Below are 15603 nucleotides of genomic sequence, written 5' to 3' on the forward strand. Positions count from 1 at the left end.
AAAAAAATAAAATGAATAAAGAAATCAAAATAAAATAATAAATAATCTATTTTTAGATAAGAAAAAATTTAAAAGAAATTAAAAACCTACAGATTCACCCAGAGCTCTGCTTTGTTATCTTAAATATTACAATCAGCCGACACGCTGGGTCTGCACGATTAATCCAATAAATGGTGACCAATGGAGGCGAGGCTCAATATCTTAAACTCAGGTCTTCTCAGTTCTTGAGATACACTCGGTGTTCCATTTGTGCTTATAATCAGTTTCACGAAATAAACCCGAAAATTTATTTGAAAACTTTTAGCAAAACAAACTTATCGGTTGATATGCAAACCAACTATTCTTTCTTTTCACTAGCTTCTCTGTTCATTTTCTTATTTAGAGAATGAATTTTATCACCGGGTTTCCTATTAGAGTCACAGTGAATGCTTTCGCGTGACGAACAATAACTTTTCAAAAAGCAACCGCAAGGCACTACGATTGGCCTAGTTGACCGTTTCCAAATTTGCAGTTCATTTCCCGCGACAATTGTGACACCGCTATAAATCAGAGAGCTCGACTTCACAAAAGATGACGATCTAACTGCTCCTTAGCGATCCTTTTACATAAATTTTGCGATTTCAATCCGCCCGCAAAATGTTCTCCGAATCCCATCAATCTTCTACCTCTTCGTGAAGTTATCTCTCAATAAAATCTCGCGATTTCGTTTCACTTCCAAGTGTGATTTCTCGCGGTCAAAATTCTCGTTCTCGTTTTGTCGACACCACGAACTGCACAACTGTCAAATCACACTCACTTCGGGCAAGTCCGAGATCTAAACCTTCACCAACAGCCAAAAATTATCTTCACTGCCCATCAGCTGTCTCTCGATCAGCCGGTCCCGACAAACCTGAGCTTGAACTTCTAGAGTTCATGTTGCTAACAACATATGCCGTAGCGTTGACGTATACAGCAGATCATTTCTCTCTGTCACGATCAATTCGCCCAGATGCATTCGCCTTTTTCGGGATTAATTTGATGAAATAATGCATTCTATAGTGTGCGATTATCTGTTTCTCCGCATATTGCACAACGACGCAATTTAAGGTAATCGCAAACAATAGAATGCATTATTTGATCAAATTAATCCCGAAAAAGGCAAATGAAATCCCGCTCCCGTCGCGAGAGCCTCGGTGAAAATATCAAAGCGAGTCTTCGGAAGGGTGCTTGCGAGTTCCCCCGCTTTTCTACTAAAGGTATCAATATTTAGCGTGCAGACAAGGATTTGTTTGGCTCGGACAAATTTTTCGTCCATGCTTCATTCACCCTTGCTAATCTCAGGACAGGACCGAGGCCCATCCTGTTGCATCGACTGAGATAAACACCCTTTGCGTTTTTCAGAGGGCTTTTATTCAACGCAGTGATTTTTTGATTTTTTTTAATAACAATGAAAATAGGTTAAAATATTCATTGCTTATTTGAAAGTCAAGAAATAGTAGATCTATAGTCTAAAACCAGCTAGAGGACGAAAGATCGGCACTCCGGATATTCAAGATTCAAAACCAACAGAATAAAATTTAAGTATCTATCTATCTTTCTGTTACTTTAGTTCGAATAATATTTCTCTATAATCATATTTGTACATGGCCACAATGAAATGCCAACAGCCAGATAAGTTGAAAGACAAACACTGAAGCATTTGATATGCGGTTATTCGCTTGTCCCCCTTTGCAATTGATACTTGAATCTAAATATCCCCCCAACTAATTGAAGTAACAAAAACACATCTCCCTTCGGTTCAGTATAAAATAATTTATTAATAACTCTTAGGCTACTGAAATATCACATGTTAAACATACATATGTGTTCACATTTTTTGGTATTAAGTTTCACAAATAAAAATGAAAATGATACAGTATAACAGTGGAAAATATTGATATTTTCATATGCTCTATTATTCTACACTATTCTATGTCTACATTATTAGTCGTTCGTCTTCCTCATTGAATAAAGTGTCATAATGCTCTATCAGAACTTTGGTTAATGTATTGATTCGAGCAATGCTCATCGGGTTTGTAAATGACGAATATAGAATACACGGGCCCCAAATGATGGCCAAATTCGAAGCTGGCATCCGGTTGGTATGACTTTCACTCGCAACCCTGTAGGATAACATGATTTTAGGTCATTTATTTTAATAGATAAAAATAGAATTAGTCTAATGTAAACTTAGAAGGCAAATAAAATGTTTAGATAGTTTAGTAGTCTTCTTTTTCTTCAACCTTTGTCCCGTTCACAAGCGGGGTCGGCTCGTCGTGATCGGCTTCGCCATTTGGCTCTATCGAATGCCTGATCTGGATGCAATCTCGAGGCTTTCAAATCCCCATCCCCCATCCCCATCAAGCCACCGTTGCTTAGGTATGCCTTTTGGTCGTTTACCATCGACTTCGATGTTCAGACCAATCTTGGCAAGTGAATTCTCGTTTGCACGAATTGCGTGACCATACCATCGAAGACGTCTCTCTCGCAACTTTTCCACGATCGGTGCAACCCCATAACGATCGCGGATATCCTCATTTCGGATGTGATCTAAACGTGTGACGCCACTAGTCCAACGTAGCATCTTCGTCTCCATTACCGCAAGACGCCGTTTATTGTCTTCTATGGTCGGCCAACACTCAGAACCATAGAGAGCGACTGGACGGACAACATTGCGGTAAATTTTAGATTTGAGACGTTCGTTGATACGTCGATCGATAGTTTAGTAGTAAGTGGAGGAATTATATCCTTAATAATAATATTAAATCGATTATAAATCGAAACTTACAAGCAACATTACTATCGAAGGATAAGAGTATAATTCCTCGGAAAAGTTAAGTCTGCAATATACAAATACTCATTGCACTTCACTTGCTTGATAAGAAAGCGATCCTAGTCCTCTTCAGAAACCTTCATTAACCACGAGACTGATACAAATCATTATCTGGTTAAAAGAACGAAAATATTTATCTTTTCTACCCGACAGTGTCACTCAATTACTTCAGCTTAAGCCTTGACATTTGAAGAGTTCCTGACAACATCAGTGGCGGTTCATTGGGCAATGAGGGTTTTCTGAAAACATGAAACGTGCGAAAATCATTCGTCAGCTTATCAAAAAAAGGCATCCGGACTTGAGAATATCAAATCGAAAGTGTTGCCTTCAATCTAGAAAATAATAAAAGCCTATACCATCCAACAGGCCATAAATAAGTCTGGAGAATAATACTAAGAAAGGACGCATAATCCCCATTAAATCAAAGACAAAATTGCCCGTATCTTAGAAATGGACGGTGAAATATAGCGTCAGAAGATAGCACAAGCTACATAGTGCCTCGTGTCAATTTTCGAGGTGTGAGGAATATGAGCTGACAACAGCTGGCAAAAGCACTGAACGTCGCACCCCATGCTACCGCAGGAGTAATGGCCAACGGCTCTTTTTAATTTAAAACTCGCAATTGGTTCAATCTCGGCAAATAACTTAAAAAGTTGGAACGATATGAAAAGATTTGTTTATATTCGGGATATTCATAAAACATGTCAACTCAGCAATGCCTTCCTCTCCCGTCAAACGTTTCCTTGGAATCCGGATAATAAAATCATTATGAAATGTGATATTCAACCATCCAAAGGGAAGACTATAATTTATAGAAGACCAAAGCAGACACTAATACAAATGGAAAATCGGAAAATAGAAAGCATTTGGAATAAATTTTGAATTTTTCTTTTTCAAGGAATTATTTTCGCCTTGAGGATTCGATTTGTTTGCTGCATACCCCAGAACGCGATATTTTATTTTCAACTGAAATATTTTCTCGTATTTCTACTTTCTCTGCATCAAACGAACGCTTACTTACTTTGTTAAATGCTTTATAAGATACTTAAGGGTGTCCCTCGATACGCATGGCATCAGATATAAAACATTTTTTATGCTCGATAAATTCTCTTTATCAGCTAAATTGTCCGGTAATTTATTGTAGACATCGTCGGAGATAAGTGCCGTTTTCAATTCACGAAAGAATAATTTAAGCAGACCTGTTATCGTGTGAATGTCCTGATTCTCGAGGATTTTAGCATCGTATCTTTCAGTCAGGCTTTTCTTCACTATATCCATCTCAACCTTATTTCCTGAAGCACGATAGAGACCGTCTGTACAAATGAATTCAGGTCGTTCAATTATATTGATGCAATCAACTACGAATTCCGGGACATTACTAATCCCTGATAATTGCACTTGTTCTAGTGTTCCTCCGAAAACTGGCGCTTTGTTCGGGGTATTTGGAAAGTAGAGTCCGATGGATCCACGACGCTGTGAAGGAAAAAAATATATTAAATCTTTGTAATTTAGATGTTTAGGTTCTTCAATAATTTAGTATACGTCAAAATTATATTTGTACATAGCTTTCAGGCTTTGAATTTATTATGCTAAAAATTAATTCACGGTACAAGGACAGCTATCAAATTGTGTGTCCTTTTTTCATTTCAATCTTCGTTACAACGACGTGGAAATTGTTGACGTTATAAATTTCGACTAAAGGACCTTGAACTTACTCTTACAACTGGTCACATTTTTATGAAAATTAATACTTGGAAATTTCTTATCTGGTTAAGAGTTTATTTTACAAAGGGTTACCAAAATAACAAGTCGGGAAACCAGAAGCTCGACGCTTCAGGTATAAAAGGTTTTGTGTTTCCCTATGTGAGGAGCATAACGTAGTTCTCCATTGGCTTATAGCGTTGACCCGAGATATTGAAATCGTTCAGTTCTGGGCAGGTTACTGCCATTGCCAGAACTGAGCGATTTAAATATCTCGAAGGGCAGGTTACCGACATTGCCAAAACTCAGCGATTTAAATATCTCGAGGGGCAGGTTACTGCCATTGCCAGAACTCAGCGATTTAAATATCTCGAGTGAATGCTATCTACCAATGGAGAACTGCGTAATGAAATTGTTTCACACATTAATGCAACCTGGATGAAGTGGCATTCCCCAACTGGTGTTCTTTGTGATCGACGTATCAGCGCACGTCTCAAATCTGAAATTTACTCCAATGTCGTCAGTCTGCCGTTCTCTATAGTTCTGAGTATTGGCCGCCTATAAAGGTCAATGAACGGCGTCTTGCGGTAATGGGGACGAAGATGTTGCATTGCACTGGTGGCGTGACACGTTTTGATTACGTCTGAAATGAGAATATCCGCGATCGAACGGGTTTGCACCGATCGTGGAAAAACTGCAAGAGAGGCATTTTCGATGGTGTGGTCACGTAATTCACGCTAACGAGAATTCAACAACCAGTATTGGTCAGAACATCGAAAGCAATGGTAAGCAACCAAAAAGCCGGCCAAAACAATGGTGGCTTGATATGCTGGATGGGCATTTAAAGGTCTCAAGATTACATCCTGATCAGGCATTTGATAAAATAAAATGACGAAACCGATCACCACAGGGCGACCCCGCTTGTGAACTAATGGCTGAACAAAAAGAAAAAGATGTGAGGAGCGACGAGTGCATGACAGCTCCGTGTAATATAGCTAAAAATTCCATTGCCCTCTATTTTCTAGAAAGCGATTTAAATAAATCATTTAATGGAAAGCCCTGTGTTGATAGCGGTCAACCTCATACGCCTCACACCCTGAGTTTAATATTATTAGCAAATGCCAACAATTTAACCAACAACAAATATAAACAAGTCGGGAAACCGGAAGTTGGACGCTTCAGGTACGAAAGGTTTTGTGTATTTCTTAGTACGTAGCACGTAATATATGCATATATTATGTGAGAATATCCACTTTCGGATGATATTGACATTCATAGTCTTGAATTTGCAAAGAAGCGACAATTTTGACGTATTATAACTTTGTTAGTAATAGTGCGATTTCCACCAAACTTGGTGAGATCATGCTCTATGTTATATCCTATATTGTTGCGAAATTTCGTGGTCCTAGCATGAACTTAAGGGGGGTCTTGCAGCGAATTAATAAAAATTATAGTAATATACTATTATTAACTTTATTTGTGCAGATATCAGTGTGGAAGGTATTTCGGAGCCCAGGCACCATATAGTGGTAGCCTCTTGATTTTTTTCAGATTTTTCGGTTTGGTAGTTTCTGAGAATGGCCCCCGTAAAGGAATGATCACTTTCAACCACCCGCCCTCCTCACCTTTTAAACAAGTATCAAAACTAAGACCGTCTTCGAAAAGTACTAACCGAGACCTTTAATTTGATACCCCACATGACTATATTTGATGAAAAAAAAATTTACACCCCCCTTTTGCATGTATGGGGACCCCCCTTAAATTCGTCATTAAAGGATGTAACTCGCTGTGTGCGTGAGCGTTCACAGTTCCCAGCTTTCCACCAAATTTGGTGTCAATCGCTGCAATCGTCTCCGAGAAAAATACGTGTGACGGACAGACGGACAGACAGACAGACAAACAGTAAACCGATTTTAATAAGGTTTTGTGTTTACATTACATTTTTGAATCCCCCCTTTGCATGTATGGGGAGCCCCCCTTTAAACTCCACCTAAATTTATGCCACTCGCTGTATGCGTGAGATTTCGTAGCTCCCATCTGTCCACCAAATTTCGTTCAGATCGGTTTAGCCGTTTTGGAGAAAAGTGCGTGTGACAGACAGACAGACAGACAGACAGACATTGAATCGATTTTAATAAGGTTTTGTTTTACACAAAACCTTAAAAAGAACAAACTTTCAATAATTTTCAAAAGGTGCCCAGGAACCAAGTTCTTAAAAAATACTATGACAGGCTCTATTATTTTCCAATAGATCCCTCATTTTCCAAAACTTCTGATTCTAATAAATGAAAATAGACCTTACCTTAAAATAATCCAGTTTTTTCTTGTCCTTCATTTGACGGGGAGATCTGCAAGGAAAAATGGGGCCATTTACCAACGATTCTAATATATGCACACACATGTTTGTACAATTTGAAAAGTACTTACATAGGGAAAAATCCTACAGCTTGAACTGGAAATGAAAATGGAATATTTAATGAATTGTCTTTTTCATTTTAAACATTAAGAAGCTTACATTTATTTATGAATCTCTCGCCGAATGTCTTCTTTTTATCGGGAGGTATCTGTAATAAATTTCCTTCTGAGGCACATTTTTTAAGTGTCGTGGGTGGAGACTCGCTATCACGAAACGTACTGAGTATCTCATCTCTGCTGATGTACTGCAATAAAAAAAAAGGATTACATTTGATTCATATTCACTTCATTTATGAAAAAGACTTCCAAAATAAACCTATGATTAAGTATGTTCCGAAAATAGGATGTATGCAAGAAGCATAGCATCAAAGGAACGAGAGATTCATGACAACTTTTCCCATTTGTCAAAAAACAATCTTGTTGTAAACCAGCATTTTTACTCCATCATTTTTCCAAAATTGAACCTTCTGAATATTGTTAGGTTCTTGCTTTACGTATGTAGATTCGTATCACTGGGAAGTCACCGTAGGAGTTTGTAACTGTCCTGTATTCGCTGTACGTTGGTTCGTCGAACCTAACTCACTCAGGACCTTTTCGCAGATATCTTTAAAGTTTCGAACAAAAACCTTAATATAGCGATGAATATTATGTTTCGGCCCGATGAATTCGTAGAGCGTGTTCAGGGTATTAGTACAGCCTTTTCTACTATCAATACCTGGTCGTTCATCCATCTTCACGAACCGGGATGGAAAGCGTAGCATTTTACTACTTCGCTTAAAGGGATCCAGATTTTTTATCTCCTCCCTATCACTTGTTGAAGTATCTACTTTGATAGTCCCATAATCAACAAGAATGGCGTCAATATCCTCTTTGCCCTTCAATATTGATGGTATTTTATTTCCTTCATCCATATTTTTGCACGGATATTTGCCCAAATTCAGGCACAGGTTTGCGCTCAGGGACCACAGCCGTGGCAGTAGCCAGCTTTTCGCCTCCTGCTACCCCTGTGCTGTATAGGAGGTCCTATTCATAGACTCGTCCTTTCCCCTCTTTGAACTACCCACCTACCAAACATTAGACAGCCGCCGAAAGTTTCGTAGGCTTTCAATAATTGTTCCTTTTGCACATCTCCTGAGTTAGCCGGACTAACTCAGGTGTTTTCCCTAGTTTAGGGTGTCCTACCTCAACTAACCGCGGTTCACCCGTCTCGGGATTGTGGCAAAATTGCGTGTTGGATTCCGAAACCCGCAGGAAATATTCACCTCAACCGACCAGTCACAGCCCTACCCGAGTCGCCGTATCGCCCATGTGGGGAGGCACATGGGCGTCCCACTGACACGTCTGAGTGGGAAGTTTGCTTACAAGGCGAAACAAATGGTTACTCTACCAACTTGCGTCAGTAACTAGTGCGTGGGCATGTGCCTGGCACGCAGTCACTGCCAACCAGTCTTCACAAACCAACGACTTTTGGTTTTTGGATATCCTTTCCATAGCCATTTATCCGCGGGTAGGCGTTTTCCCCCTACCTACCCGACCTGCGCATAAACATGCACATGCACGCGCACCTCCAAATGCGCACGAAGGAGCGCGCCTGATGGGAGATCTGGTAACCCCTCACTGAAGTATGTTCGTCTGTCTGTCTGTCACACGTATTTTTCTCAGAGGCGGTTATAGTGATTGACACCAAATTCGGTACAAAAGTGGTAACTGTGGGAGTAACCCCTCACTAAAGTATGTTCGTCTGTCTGTCTGTCACACGTATTTTTCTCGGAAACCGTTATAGTGATTGACACCAAATTTGGTGCAAAGGTGGTAACTGTGGACGCTCACGTATACAGTGAGTTACATGAATCTACGCAGCAGCAGCAATGTGGGCTATAATATAGACCACAATCCTACCAAATTTGGTGGAAATGCCGCTATTACTAACAAACTTGTAATAGGTCAAAGTTGTCTGTTCTTTGGAAATTCAAGACTTCTTCAGGGGAATAATCCGAGAAATATCTTTAATCTAAATTGAAATTTATGTCCATATTTTTTCTTTGCAGTTAATATATAAATTAAGAAAAGGACTAGGTTTTGTTCCTTATTCTGTAAATATTTTATTTTCCTTTCGCATACAATTTTTCTGGAGACCACGTGCCTAGATTAGGTATTAGCACTGATGAAAGAGGCACATGGTCTCCGAAACAATTGTATACGAAGGGAAAATAAAAAATTTACAGAATAAGGAACAAAACCTAGTTCTTTTCTTAACGTAATCTAAATATATACTGACTATTTTAATCTAATTATCTTAATGACTAGGCCTTATAATTATATCTTAAATAACATATCTCCTTCGTGGTATCCGTGAATACAGATATGAGTGCGTGTTACGCATATCTGTATTCAACCGGTGCTCCTGAGGCTCTTTTTCAATGAAGAAACTCTCGTAAGGGTCCAATTTTTTGCTCTTGACCTCTTTCAGCACCGTTACCCTCTTCATTTTATGGTCATGTTTTCCAATATGCCTTGATACTGCAGAATTGATATGTGTTTTCTGCCCGGGTTTATTAGCTCAACTTCGTTTAAATGTTCCTTGATCCGAGGTTTAGTTTGCCCTACATATGTAAAAGGGCAATCTTCGCAAGAGACTTTGTCGATTGCCGACTTTTTCCCCTTCCTTCTTCGGGTCTTTTTCATTGCCTAGTTGCGCTTTGTGCGTTCAGTTCAGTTCAGTTGAATATGTTATGCTGGCTCGTTGTGTGTCCATCTTCCTCCTCTCTTGTTCGAACAAAGTTTTCAGGCGATTTCGTTCCTTCGTACCTTGCATCTTCCTAATTAATCTTTGGATTAGAGTTGGCCGAAATCCATTTTTTCTGGCTGTATCCACATTGTATAACTTTTCTTTTTCGAACCTTTCTTTAGTAAGAGGTATAGACAAAAGTCTGCGCACCATGGATCTGTAGGCAACCACTTTATGCTGGTGTGAGTGGTTAGACGCCCTGACGATGGTACGTTATGCACTTGATGGCTTCCTGTATATGTCGAATTCGAAGCCGTTATTCCTCTTTAGTTTGATTCATCTTCCATCCTGAATTTTATATTAGGGTGCCACTTGTTGATTTGGTCAAGTATATCTTGCTTATCCCCCTCTTTTACAATGGCCAAAATTTCATCCATATAGCGCAACCAAACTCTAGGTTTGGTCATCTGTCGTTCCATTTTCTTTTCTAGGTCTACCATGAAAATTTCACTTAATAGTGGGGATAATAGGTTACCCATCGCTGCCCCTTTGCTCGTCTTATAAAATTTATCTCTAAAAGTAAAATAATTTTCTGGCATACATGTCGCCGAAATACTATCGTGCTATTTGATCCATTCTTCTAGCTTTCGTAGGGCTTTCTCCGACAAGCTAGGAAATAGTGCCTTTACATCGTATGAGACTAAGATTTAGTCGTCCTCTATACGGCACACCTTCAATCTCTCCACAACTTCTGCTGTGTTTCTTACTATTGTGTTGTAAATACTACCAATTTTCTGCATTTCACATATCACCCATTTGGCTATATTATACTTTCAGCAATTATCTCCCTCATTTCTTCCCCTTCTTTACGAATACGTATTCGGAAAATAAACGAAAATCATTGACAAAAAGGAAATTAGAATCTGTTTATTTGTTCGGACATGAATTCTGTCAATGCAAACACAATGGGCGCAACATGCAATACTATTGGGATGGCAAACAAGCCTCCATCGGCATACAAAAAATTTCTGAAAGCCAAACAGAAAATTGCGAGACTTATCTGACTGATATCTATGCGTCAAAGTACCATCCATACCGATATCTGTTTAAATAAAGTTAATAATGTTATATTACCATATATTTTTTAGGAATTGACTGGAAACCCCCCTTAAGTTTATCCTAGAACCATCAAATTTTTTAATAATATAGGCTATATCATAACACTACCGACTTTGGTGAAAATCGCACCATTAGTGACAAAGCTATAATAGGTCAAAATTACCTCTTTCGTGCAAATTTATCGCAATCTAAAGCTTTGAACGTCAGAATCACACTAAAGTGAATAGCCTGAAAAACTAAATGTACGCACATTACGAGTTAGGTGTACATGGAACAAATGCGAAACACATGAAAACCTTTCATACTTGAATGGTTCAGCTTCCGGTTTCCCAACTTGTTGAGAATGAGGTATTTCTCCCTTCAGATTTGTATATTTTCCACTCAAAGTCAAATCTGAGACAACTTTTTTTAAATCCCTAACGGCCATTATTTTCAGATTAAAGGCGATTGCGAAGGAAAGAAAAGGATAACAAAATGTTGAATAGTTAAAAATACAAAATACGAAGGGGCTAAGAAAGTGTGTACCATGCATCAGAATTTAAAAGTTATATTTCCCTACAGTGGCATCATTCAAATTGCTTAGGTTTATCTAAAAGCGGATATAATGTTAACTGGTACATTCTTTCCCTATTCAAGTCCGGCTGGCATCCCTCAGGGATCAATCTTCTCCACTACTCTCTTCTCCCTATTCACCGCAGACCTACCCAAACCAACCTCACACCCAAAACTAATCCGAAACTTCCAATACGCGGATGACCTCATTCTTTACGCCTCCACCAGAAACATCCCGGTCGGTGAAGCCCGCCTGAATTCCTATTTGGACGAGCTTTACCCGTACTTCACCCGCTGGAAACTTTCCCTAAACCCACAGAAATGCGAGACGCATTTTATGATAACGCAAAGATGACGCCAAAAATAAGGAGCGGTCACATATCAGTCCTATTCCTGACAATCCACAACGCTCCAATTCCAACCGTAAACGAAATCACCCACCTTAGGGTGACTATGAATTCCCGCCTACCATGCAACTGGTGCCTTCAAATCCCTTTACTCAATCCTGAAATACAACATCCCAACACCTCCGAAAGTCAAGCTGTTTTGCTACAAGCAGCTTATCCTATCCCCTCCTCATTTTCAGCTTCATCTTCCGGTTCGACAGTTTTAAACAAATCGAACGACTCCGACTCAAAAAGCGTGGAATCATACGCCACTCTTCCAACACCTACAGAAACGAAGACCGCTCCAAATACATCTCCAACCAAATCCTCTACGACTCCTGCCAAACGCCCCGCATCGACACCGTCCTAGCCAGTCATGCCCTCAACTTGCTCACTAAATGTCAAACCCATCCAAATCCCCTTACCTCCCAGGCCATGCAGATCGAGATCGCCAAAGAGAATCTTCTACGAACTCAACTGTTCCCCCAAATCCTCTTATATCTCCAGACTCGAAACCTCCTTTCGACCCCGAGGCTACTACTCCTCATCGCAATTATGAAAACCAACCATCCCCAGCGCGCAGGGGCCATGCTAATCTTCTCTGCATCGTTCCAATTTTAGTATATGTTCTGTCGAAGCAAGAACGGGGGGGTCCAAGGAAAATGCACTTTGAGCCAATGGGCAGGTACACTAGCATATTCCAGGCGGAAATTTACGCCATAGACAAATGTGCCTCCTTTAATCTGCAAAGCGATTACAGGGGGCAGAACATAGCTATTCTCACCGATAGCCAAGCAGCGATCAAGGCACTTAGGTCCAACCAGGTGAACTCTAAACTGGTATGGGAATGCCTTGAGAGACTGAATACACTCGCCTCGTCCAACAAGGTCTGGATACTTTGGGTTCCAGGCCATGCTGGGTTGGAAGGCAATGAGGCAGCGGATGAACTAGCCAAGAAGGGAGCAGGGATGCCTTTACACGGGCCAGAACCCTTCTGTGGAATCGGAAACGGTTTCATGGCTATGAATCTAAGAAATGAAGAGAAACGGTTGAGGGAACTATATTGGGCGGGCCTACCAGGGATGGAGCAGTCCAGAGTGCTTATTGGGGGATACGAACCCATGCGTACAAAAGATTGCTTAAACCTCACCAAAAAGAACCTCCGAATCATAGTGGGAATTCTCACTGGTCATTGTCGGCTGAACTACCATCTAGGGAAGCTAGGGATATCTACGGACACTGCCTGTGTTTTTGTGAGGAGGAGTACGAAACCACTATGCACGTCCTGGGAAAGTGTCCGGCACTTGTGCAAAGTAGGTCGATACATATGGGAGAACACTTAATACCAGATGCAAAGCTGAAACATCTGGAAGTGGAGAACATACTAAAGTTCCTAACGGTTACAGGCCTGCTTGAGATACTATGATCAACAGGTACACTGTAACCAGTAAAAGGGGCACAATAGTTCTTCAAGGAGGCGGTGCGACTTTCCCTTAACAGAATAATAATAATAATCCCCAGCGCAAATCTTAGCTTCCTTTCCCAAACCCCTCCCGCATGCTCCCCATCCCAACCCATATCATAGTTCCTCCTCCCGCCCGGTCGTTTTCATCTAAAATTCAACGCGTGGAGTTTTTTTTCGACTATTCCTCCAGAACATTTTTCCATAGCCTACTTCACTACTATCACTAGAGAAGTTAGTTTATTTTCCCATTCACTTAACCCCCCCCCCCCCCCCCCACTAAATACTTCTTAATTGCATTTTCAAAACGGTATTGACAACCTCCACTCCTCCTTTGTACATATGTATATGTAAGTAGTATACGTACTTTTGTACGAGAAAATGTATAGATATCCCAAAAAACATCCTTAACTCTGCTTTTCTTCGAAAGATGGTGTTGAAAGTTTTATGTATGTATATGTATATATATTTAGATCTGCCTTTTGAGATGTTCTTGAAATGCCTGCATATCTTTTGGCTATAATCAAACAGTCCCATCGACGTGGTCCCACGCATTCTTATCACTGCTTCCCATCTAAAAGAACTTTCTTGGGAAAATCCGACTCCTTTCAACGCACGCGAAAGATACGTTTACATCATTCAAAGCGAAAAAAGGCAAAACATCAAAAAAATATTTATAGTTTCCCTTTCAATGGGAAAATCTAAAAGATCAGCCACGGGACGAAAATTGTTCGTTTTCCTTGCAAGAAAGTTCGACATGTTGTTCTGAGTCTATTCAAACTTAAACGAATTTAAATAGTCCCCTGATTTGAGAAGTTCAGTCTTTGCCGGGTGAAGGGATGTTTTTAAATCACACGTTCACGTTATCTCGTGAAACAAGCAGCTATAAAAACGAATTAAATGGTTTTTACTTTAGTTTTGTTAGAAGCAATTAGATAGAATCCTTAATATCCAATTCACGCCTGACATTTTGCTGATTGGAAGTCAAAGTTCTCTGAGAATTATTATCAAAATGTTGAAAATATATCGCATGACAATGGTAAGTTTGGTGGCAATCGTGTTATAATCAACAATAATAGTGCATCAAATCAGTGCTTCTCGTGTGAGAATTTACCAACTACCATACGAGTACATTCATTCAGTCATTGACGGTGCGAAGGTTGATGGGGTAGAGGATCACCCTCTCAATCTAGTTGCTCTGGGTTCGAATCTCAGTTGTCATGGATATCTGTATTTGTCTCGCTGCTGTGAGCTTATCATTTGCACAGCATTAAAAGTCTGGAAGCCTGGGAGAACCAACAAGTCTGTGAACTAGAAAAGTACAGGGAGCAACCGCACCAGGTGCAGAAGTTTTATCAACAAGTCAGCAGGATGAAACCTTATACACCACGATGCCCATCCTGCCGGGACAGAGGGAAATCTGATTTCCCACAGAATGGGCATATTGGAACGATGGGTTGAGTACTTTGATGAGCTACTGAACAACCAGAACATCGGCGAGTTGGAGGTCCCGCCAACTGAAGACGACGGACAAATACTGCCACCCCCAAGTTTAGGAGAAACAGTCCGTGCAATTCATCGGCTAAAAAATCATAATTCGCCAGGAGCCGATGGAATTACAGCCGAATTGGTTAAATATGGAGGCGACCAGTTACACCAAATTTTCCATCAACTTGTGCTCAAGGTATGGGACAGCGAATCAATGCCTGACGATTAGCAACGAGGCATTATCTGTCTCATACATAAAAAGGGAGATATCACACAGTGCAGCAATTATAGAGGTATCACGTTGCTGAGTACCATCTATAAGATATTCTCCACTATCTTGCTAGGCCGGATAGCCCCATACGCCCAGAACATCATTGGCCCATACCAAAGAGGCTTCACTCCAGGCAAATCAGCAACAGATCAGATTTTCTCTCTGCTGCAAGCGATGAAAAAGCTGTTCGAATATGGACAACAGTTGCACCATCTGTTCATCGACTTTAAAGCCGCCTATGATAGCATAGCCAGGGTAAAACTGTACACGGCCATGAGAGAATTCGGTATCCCGACGAAATTAATAAGACTGACCCTGACCAATGTGCGAGACCAGATAAAACAAGCAGGATCATTCTCAAGACCATTCGATATCAACAACGGTCTACGACAAGGGGATACCCTATCATGCGTCCTCTTTAACCTGGTCCTCGAGAAAGTGATCCGTGATGCTGAGGTAAATGCAAGAGGTACGATCCTCTTCAAGTCCTCCCAACTACTGGCCTATGCTAACGATATCGACATCATGGGAAGAACCACCCGAGACGTACAAACTGCCTTCATCCAGATCGAGCAGGCGGCCCGAGATCTTGGGCTGCACATCAATGAAGACAAGACAAAATATATGGTG

The 15603-nt window shown here is 40.4% G+C and overlaps 1 protein-coding gene and 1 pseudogene across 1 annotated transcript in view; both read right to left on the reverse strand.

Annotated features, from left to right (window-relative positions):
* Positions 1 to 1775: 1775 nt before the first annotated feature.
* The window catches only part of LOC119657147, a 29915-nt gene continuing 16087 nt past the window's right edge, over positions 1776 to 15603 (reverse strand). The window contains exons 2-6 of the mRNA XM_038063924.1: positions 7068 to 7212; positions 6980 to 7004; positions 6855 to 6900; positions 3873 to 4324; positions 1776 to 2141 (exon numbers count right to left, since the gene is read on the reverse strand). Of these exons, the coding sequence (XP_037919852.1) occupies positions 1955 to 2141; positions 3873 to 4324; positions 6855 to 6900; positions 6980 to 7004; positions 7068 to 7212 (855 nt within the window). The 3' untranslated portion in view covers positions 1776 to 1954. The remainder of the gene's footprint in view (positions 2142 to 3872; positions 4325 to 6854; positions 6901 to 6979; positions 7005 to 7067; positions 7213 to 15603) is intronic.
* LOC119658531 lies at positions 12330 to 12397 on the reverse strand (annotated as a pseudogene).

This window comes from Hermetia illucens, chromosome 5 (assembly GCF_905115235.1).
Source record: "Hermetia illucens chromosome 5, iHerIll2.2.curated.20191125, whole genome shotgun sequence".
NCBI classification, from domain to species: domain Eukaryota; kingdom Metazoa; phylum Arthropoda; class Insecta; order Diptera; family Stratiomyidae; genus Hermetia; species Hermetia illucens.